This window comes from Rhagoletis pomonella, unplaced genomic scaffold, assembly GCF_013731165.1.
Source record: "Rhagoletis pomonella isolate Grant_MI unplaced genomic scaffold, Rhpom_1.0 Rhpom_scaffold_00004, whole genome shotgun sequence".
Lineage (NCBI taxonomy): Eukaryota > Metazoa > Arthropoda > Insecta > Diptera > Tephritidae > Rhagoletis > Rhagoletis pomonella.
The window spans coordinates 5,787,697-5,796,542 of NW_023458558.1; the positions used below are offsets into that span (position 1 = coordinate 5,787,697).

The 8,846-nt window shown below is 37.1% G+C and overlaps 4 protein-coding genes across 5 annotated transcripts in view; 2 read left to right on the forward strand and 2 right to left on the reverse strand.

Annotated features, from left to right (window-relative positions):
• Positions 1 to 210, forward strand: part of LOC118737379 (protein unc-80 homolog) — a 33,293-nt gene extending 33,083 nt beyond the window's left edge. Inside the window, exon 36 of the mRNA XM_036467833.1 lies at positions 4 to 210. Coding sequence (XP_036323726.1) covers positions 4 to 195 — 192 coding nt within the window. The 3' untranslated portion in view covers positions 196 to 210. The remainder of the gene's footprint in view (positions 1 to 3) is intronic.
• Positions 77 to 1,991, reverse strand: LOC118736852 (vacuolar protein sorting-associated protein 72 homolog). Its single transcript, XM_036466929.1, has 5 exons — positions 1,701 to 1,991; positions 1,511 to 1,643; positions 1,135 to 1,414; positions 787 to 1,060; positions 77 to 731 (listed from the first exon to the last, which is right to left on the reverse strand). Exons 1-5 carry the CDS (start codon positions 1,832 to 1,834, stop codon positions 524 to 526), a joined length of 1,029 nt encoding a protein of 342 aa, XP_036322822.1. The 5' UTR covers positions 1,835 to 1,991; the 3' UTR covers positions 77 to 523.
• Positions 1,992 to 3,111: 1,120 nt separating this feature from the next.
• On the forward strand, positions 3,112 to 4,363 carry LOC118736853. Its single transcript, XM_036466931.1, has 2 exons — positions 3,112 to 3,399; positions 3,544 to 4,363. Exons 1-2 carry the CDS (start codon positions 3,379 to 3,381, stop codon positions 4,000 to 4,002), a joined length of 480 nt encoding a protein of 159 aa, XP_036322824.1. The 5' UTR covers positions 3,112 to 3,378; the 3' UTR covers positions 4,003 to 4,363.
• Positions 4,359 to 6,078, reverse strand: LOC118736851 (E3 ubiquitin-protein ligase RING1). 2 transcript variants are annotated; one of them, XM_036466928.1, is made up of 3 exons: positions 4,938 to 6,078; positions 4,708 to 4,880; positions 4,359 to 4,636 (listed from the first exon to the last, which is right to left on the reverse strand). In XM_036466928.1, exons 1-3 carry the CDS (start codon positions 5,962 to 5,964, stop codon positions 4,592 to 4,594), a joined length of 1,245 nt encoding a protein of 414 aa, XP_036322821.1. In that variant the 5' UTR covers positions 5,965 to 6,078; the 3' UTR covers positions 4,359 to 4,591. The 2 variants fall into 2 exon arrangements, with proteins under 2 accessions (XP_036322821.1, XP_036322820.1); XM_036466927.1 differs by having other exon boundaries at positions 4,386 to 4,636; positions 4,699 to 4,880; positions 4,938 to 6,077.
• Between the last annotated feature and the right edge of the window lie 2,768 nt (positions 6,079 to 8,846).

Genomic DNA, 8,846 nt, shown 5'->3' on the forward strand with positions numbered 1-8,846 from the left:
AAGACTATAGGCGAGATCTCATGGGATTCGGTGTCACAAACTTCCTCCACATCTGGTTATCGTGACAACAACAGCTTGCAAACCGGTTTGCTTTCGCCGGATGGCTCCTTGGGTGGCATGACACTAGGACGGTCGCCATCTCAGCACTCGTTGCTAATGGTATTCGAGGGTCATGATGAGGACACGCTTATTTAACAATCACAGTCTAGCCCGACGCAGACTGAGGAATGATGTGATAGCCCAACAGATTACAATACGAGGTCAAGCGAGTAGCAATAATAAAATCGAAACTGTTCTTCGTCGGCTGCGTTTATATAATTTCCAATACAAAATATTTGTAATTTGTTAACAGTACTCTTAAGTACAATCTTACGATATTTATATAGAATCGATGTTTTAAAAAAATAGTGTAGCTAATAGGTAAGATTCTCGTTGCGTAATGTAACGATTATAAAACTATTGCGATTAAAATGTGCCAATAAGACAAGACTAAAAACAGATTTTTCTTACTAAATGAGGAGCATTATGAGCTTGAGCTTGCTTTGGTCGCAGACGCTTTCGCGCGATTTTCTTTGACAATTTTGCGCCATTCTAACCATTTAGCCACATCTGGATTTTCGGTATTACCGCGTTCCTCCAACTGTAGATAATAAGCTTCGCGTAATATTTTAAACACTTGCATGCTGTAATATGGCTGCTTAGTAACAGGGTCAAAGTAGCGCGCAGGTAATCTAAATGTAAAACATATTTGATTGATAATAAAAACCAAATTCCCACTTTACGCACCTGGTTATCGGACACAAGTAGCCAGAATTACTGTTCAACGGTTTTGGTTTAAAAACAGACTGAAATACTTTATCATTGAGATCATTTTCGAATGTTATGAACGTGCGTTCACATTTTGCTGACGAATCGGTGGCATCAGCATTCGTATTTGATCCTCTAGTTTGCTTACGCGCTACTGGCATTGTCATTGAATGGTAACGTATCATTGGACCTGTGTATATGCGCTTTGTGGGGCGCGTTTTCTTCTTTTCCAATTCCATCTTTTGGAACTTCTCTATAAAAATAAAATCGCGCAACATTAGCAATATTCTTAATATATTTACTTAGTTTAATCTTGTTCGCTCGCACCCAGAGATTTTATATTTTCCTCTTCAGTTATTTTTGCTTCCTCAAGTAATTCTTCCTGAGTTGGCATATATTCCTCTACCCTTTTGACGCGCCTCTTTTTCTTACGTGCGTCATCCATTTCCTTCAAGCGAATCTTAGTAGCTTGTGTTTTTATTGCAGTTGAAGCCCTTATAGATTTTCGACCGGAATCAATTATAGTGAACTTGGGGCGAGGTCGTCTGACGATTTTTGAGGTCTTCCTTTTTGGTAATGTTGACACATCCTTCTTAACAGCAGGCTCCTGGTTATGAATTTAATAGAATATGATACATATAAAACGTTGGGTACTTATGAATAACTTTAATATATATGAACAAATGTATATAAATATATTTACTTTGTAAGCTTTGGTATTAACACCTCCGCGCTTTCGCTTCTTTTCTGGTGCATCCTCAGTATCCGAAATTGGTTCATCATTTTCGTCAATACTAAAATCTGAATCCACTACATCTTCCTCTTCTTCTTTTTGACTAAAATTTTTAACCGATTTTAAATATTAAACTATAAAAGACATTTTTCGATCATACACATATTCTTGATCCTCTTCTTCATCGTGGAAGCCACCGTAGGATGTCTTATAGAATTCATCTTCCTCCTCTTCATTTAGCAATTTTGCGATTTTAGTACCGGCATTTGTGCGGCGTGACCGAGCAGCAGCCATATTTATAAATCACCAAAAATAATGACTTGCTTCTAATTATCCACAATAAAATCCCTACCAAAATAATTATATTTTGTAAAAATCGTACAATACACTTTTTGTTTATGCACAGCTGATCTCATAAGGTGTTGCCACTGGTAGTGACAAACTATCGATGGCACCATCTATGGTAGCGATGGGACAATTTTATAATCCTTTAAATTTTTGTATAATAAAACAGTGTCACCCATTTTCTTCTAAACAAAGAAGTTCGTTTTTATATGGAAGAAAATGCGTGACCATGATGCAAGAATACAAGGTGGTATCAGTTGTGACAGCTCGATTTGACACTGCCTTAGCTCAGTAGAATGAGAAGAAAAACGGGAAGAAATGAATACCCATATGGGGGCAAAATATAAAATTTCACATTTTCTCCTAAACAAAATTTGCTTTTTTATAGTATATTCGATATGAAATGAAATAAAATACGATAAAATACCTTTTTAAGAAAACAAAGTGTGTATACTGAGCAAAAATAAAATACATTCAACTATATTAATGGGCAAAGAATAGTTATAGAAGTAACACTGTTTCTAGGAGATTCTTCAGCAACTTGAAACCTGCAATTTATTATATAATTTAAATAAATCAATTCATATTACCTTCAAACGTAATTTTTACATGTCCTTTTGCTGCATTCAAATTAAAAAAATGCATCCACATTATCGAGACAATCGGTGCACTATCGGAAAAAATGACAATCGGCACAATCGATAGTGATGCAAAAAACTAACATCAACTATCGATGACTTGCCACACACTTGAATAAAAGGCGAATTTATACAAGATGGTGTTCCTGGCTAATTTTGATTTTCGCCGCGGTACTTCTTAATGTCAAAATGATGTGTTTGTTGTAATATGAATTCGCCTTGTTTACAACAAACACATCATCAACAAATGCATACAAAAAAGTCGCCGTGTTTAAATGAAACGAGCCAAACCAAAAGGTAATAGGAAAAACGGCGTCGAAAAAATTTTCCATATATAAACACAGACTTGGTAGCCTTGTCCATAAGTCTAGGATCAGACAGAGAAACTTTTGTCGCGGCTACTCGTTACATGTGGAAGAGCGAGTGACGCGAAAGGAGGAAGGGCACCGAGTTGCTCGTGCTCGGGCAACACCAAAAGAGAAATTGTCGATAATGATCAAAAAAAGTTTCTCTGTGTGAACCCAGTCTAACCGCTCGTGCTGGTGAATTTTTAGACCTAACCGATTAGGATGGCGTGTGGGAAGAAATGTCAAAACTGGTCAAAATTTTAGTGTTGTTGTACTACCAGCAATTTGGCAAAACACATTTTGTATTGTTTTTAAATTTTTTGAGTATTTAACAATAGGAAAAAATAAACATTTATCAGTGATAGTAAAACAATAGGGGCATTTTTGCTAGTCAATAGGATTGAAGATTGTATTGGAAAAGCTTGTAAAAAGAGAACCGGGGATCGATTCGTCACCTCCGATTAAAAATAGCAAATAGTTTCAGAAAATTCGATTCCTTTTACTCAAAATGGCAACAGGGACGTGCAAGGTTAGTGTAAATATATGTGCATACGTTTGTGTGTCTCAAGTCCCACCCCAAACCATGATAACATAACCCATGCCCCGACCCTTGAAGCTCACGTCATCACAGCAAAAAACTATCGTATTAAGAATAATTCATTTTTCCCCATAGGTCGCCAAACGACTGTTGACATGCTTTTGCGGCTGCTCGGAAATGTCTGAGGAGGAGGTGCGTCGTATTTATCGTCTGAATGCACAAGACACGCTAAATGACTCGCGAGCTGCACAGATCTTTCGACGCTTCTTAGAGCAAGAACGTTGTGGGGATAAAAGCGAAGTCGAAAATTTTTTGGATATTTATGAAATATGCGGAGAATACTTAAGGGAGGATAGTTTAACATTTGAACAATTAAATACACTCATTGAAATGGAACTGAAATATTATCTTGAGAAAAAGCTAAATCTTTATATAATGATGATCGAAGAAAAACAAAGGCAAGATATTCATATACATGAAATAGAACGTGATTTGAAACGAATACAAGCCGATTACCGGAGCGAAATTGAAGCCAGCGGAGAGTACAGAAATTACAAGCATGCGATATTAAACAAACTGAAACAGGTACCCTGAGTGCCGGCACTAAGGCAGGGGAAGAAAAGACAACGAAAGTGATAGAAAGCCAACTGCCGCCAACAGATGATTTCCTATAGAGATTCGAAAAAAAAAACACAAACACATGCCTCGTGTTATTGCTCCAAAGATACATCACAAAGCTTGGTTTCCTTATTTTACTATTTCCATCCAACACTACCTTTCAGTACGTAATCAGCACATACATAGATGTATATGTATTAACATACAATGAAACTATAATCTTTCCCAGACTTGCTTTGTAAAAGCTATCAGCATTATAGATTGTTTTTCCTACAATGTGCTTAAATCTACACCTAAGAGTTAGCAAATAAATACCTATCAATTTTTTAGTACTTTACGTTATTTAAATTAATTTATTTCACTTTATAAATGTATGTGCATGCATTTGCGTTTATGTATTTCCGATATAAAGCTTATGCTTTACAAAGCATATTTATGGGCGCACTTATATAATTTTCTTATGATATAGCCAGCGGATCGAAAGGCAATAAAACCCGGATAAATGTGTGGATGTTTACTTTGCGATGCCGCTTGCAATATCTTTGATTTAAATAATCACCATTGCTTAGGATTTTTTCCACGAATAATACATCTCCATTGGTTTGTTTACCTAAAATGATATTACATTTAGTAGAAATATAATTTGGTTTAGTGTTTAAATTTAATAACTACTTTCGATACCTTCCAGAATTTGTCATTTACTTGGTGAAGCGTCTGATTACCATTCAATACAACCAACTGCTGAGGTTGTGGCGCAATGTATATGCAAAAATTTAGCATTCGATATGCTTCTGGAAGTTCTGATCCTAAATCCAATGTTAACCGCATAGCTAAGTATTTGCTCAAGTGGTCAACTGTAAATGAAATCACTAATTAAATATTTAATAATTTTAATATGCTCTGTTATTGACCTGTGGCATTTGCAGTCGTCTTTATATAGCGAATGCAATTTTCTTTCAAAGCCTTCATCAATTGATTATCACCTGCCATTTCAGTTGGATGTGGTTTAAAAACCAACTCTATTTCATCATTTATCCCAAGCTCACCCGTACCTTCACCTTCGGTATCGATATTAGAATCGCCTTCGGTGCGACAATCCATCTGTGAGTCGGATTCCGACTCCTCAGAACGTTCCGATGTCAGCACCGACATAGCGCGCTTTGGTTTCGAGCTGCTCGAATTCGATGGTACTGGCGATGGAGTACTGCGCATGGATGGTGGATTTGAGGCGCCATCATCTGGTTGCATTCGGCTAGTGCTGGCAGTACTAACAGACGTCGATGCTGCCGCCGCCGAGGTGCTGGAATGTGTTGAAGGTGGTGCGGCTGCAGAAGGTTGAGGTGCATTTCCATTTGCACTTTCGCGATTATCGCTGTCATTGCCATTTGTGGCGCTCTCATTATTAGAGTTATTCGCATTAGCTGAATTATGGTTTCCATTATTGCCGCCATTGCGTCCACCACAACCTTTGGCACGGAAACGTTGCGGCCTATTTTGAGATTGTAATTTAATGCCCTCATTAATGGAGTTAACCAATGCTTGCTGCGATTGGGTTTGATTAAATTTGGCCATAACCTTTTCTTGTATAGCTTCGTATTCTTCACGACTGGGATATATTTTCGATATTAGGAGATCGAAATTGGGGTCAGGCCGAAGTGAGCGCTTTGAGACAAGCTTCTTTCGGCAAGTTGGGCATTCTTTATTTCCTGAACGTAAAGCTGTAATAATACAATCCGAACAAAAACGATGGAGACACTCCTTGGTTGTCATTGTCTTTTTTAGCATGTCCAAACAAATGGGACACATCAATTCGCTGTGCAGACTCCGCGGTGACACTGCGATCTCGGTATTGTCCGTGATGATTTCTTGCGGATTCCGCTGCAGCTCGTACAATGATAAATCCCATGTTTTATTTTGTGCAGGTTCCAACGAAGTCATGGCCCTGGATAAATAACCAAATCGATTAGCAATAATTTTAAATGAAAACACAAAAAATTGCTAATTTTGACACTTTTTCCAAGCACAACAAAGCAGACATAAAAAAATAGATATGGGATACTATCGATAGTTGAAAACTGTGCTTCTATCGACAGTTTTTGAAAACTATCGATGTCGGTGTTTAGCAAAACTTCACTAGGGGTCTTCATCAAAAGTGAAAAACTGGTAATAAACTTGATAAAATGACAAACTTATCATTTTGATAAATGAATTGTAAAACTCTGTATGGAAATCGGGGTGATTTTAGTGTACCTCGACATGTGTGTGTTTTAGCAGAACTATAACGAATTTTCTTATGAAACTTGACGAGGATGCTAAGAAACAGATATGTTTACATAAATTTTCACTTTTTTAATACCTGTATTTTAGAAATTTGTTGTTTAAATTTTTTGCACTTCCATTAGCAAATTTTCATATAAAAAGGGCAGCTATCACTTTTACTTGCATAAATTGACGATATTTGCAATGTTTACGTGTGATTTGTGTACATTAAATGTATTTTATTTTATTTTTTAACAATATAAAACGCGTTTAACCATTTCACTACTTTTCTTTAACAAAAAAGAAGGGTGCTACCAGATGTTGCAAACCTAAGGACAGTAAAATACCCAACTTATATTTCATAATGACCTTCACAACATAAGGGTAGATTTGAATATGTGCTTTTTAAACACCTAAAAAATGTTCAATTATGGCAATTTTTTCAACAAAAATTTATGTTTTTCTTTGAAAAATACATAATAAAATCTTTTACCACACGCTATTATGATTCGATTCTTTGAATAACGTAAGAAAAAAAAACATAAAAAAAGAGTAAATGTTATATACCCTTAAGAAAAAGTCCTGCAAATACAGAAAGGAGAATTGTACATATTAATGGTTATGATCATGAAGCGCGGCCAAATTGCGCAGAAAGAAATTGTGCTTAGAAAAAACTTCGGCGCAAAAAAATGCTGAGAGAGATGTTCTCTGCAAAAGGTATTCAGCCCCTTTTCTTCGCAGGATTATAATCGCGCGATTTTTTATTCCAAATTTTCGCCTGCGGCGCTATTTAAAAAAAAAAAATCAAAAAAAACCTTATAAAAGGGAAAATTTGGAAAACTTTCGCCTACGGCGCTATTTAATTTGTAATAAAAGAAAGTATTTCATAAAACCTAAAATGTGGAGTTAAAAATTCTGCGATATTACTTTTGACATTATTAAATTCGTCTGACAGCACCAACTTCTCTTCACATCTCTACACAACTTCTTGGCTGGAGGCATTATCGCGAGCCGTGGACGACTGCTGGGCACTTAGTCTCAGTATAACCGGCATTGTGCCATTTACTAGGAAAATAGCCCTACCGGGCATAAGGAAAATTACCTTGGATGGGATCGTGGCCAATGTCGTCAGCGAAGTGAAGTAGTTAGGATTAATCCTGGAGTCCAAGCTACTATGGAAGAAACATGTGGATGCGACCACATCCAAGGCCACGAAAGCATTATAGGTGTGTAAGCTGTCGGAAAAGCCCTGAAAATGTAGCCCCAGGATGCTAAGATGGTACAGCCAATAGTAACATATGGGGCGGTTGGTTATAGGTGTTATGACAACATCCGATGACGCGGATCTTGGCGTATTCTAGAGAAAGATTTTGCGGAAGATTTACGGGCCTTCACGCGTTGGCGACGGCGAGTACCGCAGCCAATGGAACGATTGGCTGTATGAGCTTTATAACGACATGGGCATAGTGCAGCGAATTAAAATACAGCGGCTCCGCTGGCTTGGTCATGTCGTTCGATTGTACACCGACGCTCCAGCTCTGAAAGTATTCAACTCGGAATCTGCTGGTGGTAGCAAAGGAAGAGTAAGGCCCCCACTGAGATGGAAAGACCAGGTGGAGAAGGACTTGGCCTCAATTGGCATTTTCAAGTTGGCACAGAAAAGAAACGACTGGCGTGTCGTACAACCCGCTCCCAAAATATGGCCTTGGTAAATACTATAACTAATTTCTTCATAATTGGTGTTGCAATAATTCTTTAGCAAAAAATACGTTTATAATAAAATTTTGGAAAATGGACGTGGCAGCGCCCTCTATGACCACATATGCTTATCGATAACAAAATCGATAAATAATCGATACTAGAATCGATAAAAATATCTATTACAAAGTCGATAGGTAATATCGATAACGAAATTGATAAATAATATCGATAACAAAATCAATAATAATATCAATCAGCCCAATTCTGAATACTCCCAGGGAGTTTGTTCTCCGGGAATTTGTTTCTCCCGAGAAATCAATCCTCCAATAATTAACTCCCAGGAAGTAGCAATTTTCTCGAAAATTTGGAAGGAGAAAATTCAAACTTCGCAAGAGCTGTTTGATACTTTTTCGACAGCTCAACTCCGATATTTAATATAAAATATGTGCAGGGAATTTTTATTCATGATAGGAGGAAAGGGAAAAGAGAGAAAACTCGCAGGGAGTTCCTGTTCAGAATCGGCCTGAATAAGAAAATCTATAAAAATATCGATAACAAAATCGATAAATATAACGATGCAAATAAGTGACCAATCCATTGCATATTTCTTTCTCGTAAATGCTTGGATGGGATGCTAGCACATATAATTTTCAACACCTATTTTGAAAATTCAATTAAAAGAACGGCTAATGACCAAACGATGAAAATAAGTGAGCCATCCTGACCAATCGATGACCAATCGATTGCATACATTTATTTTTCGTAAATGCTTGGATGGGGTGCTACATAATGGAGCCCATTTGCTCTGTTGTACCAAAGCCAGCAACTGTACCAAGTTTCCGAGAAATTGGTGGAGCGGT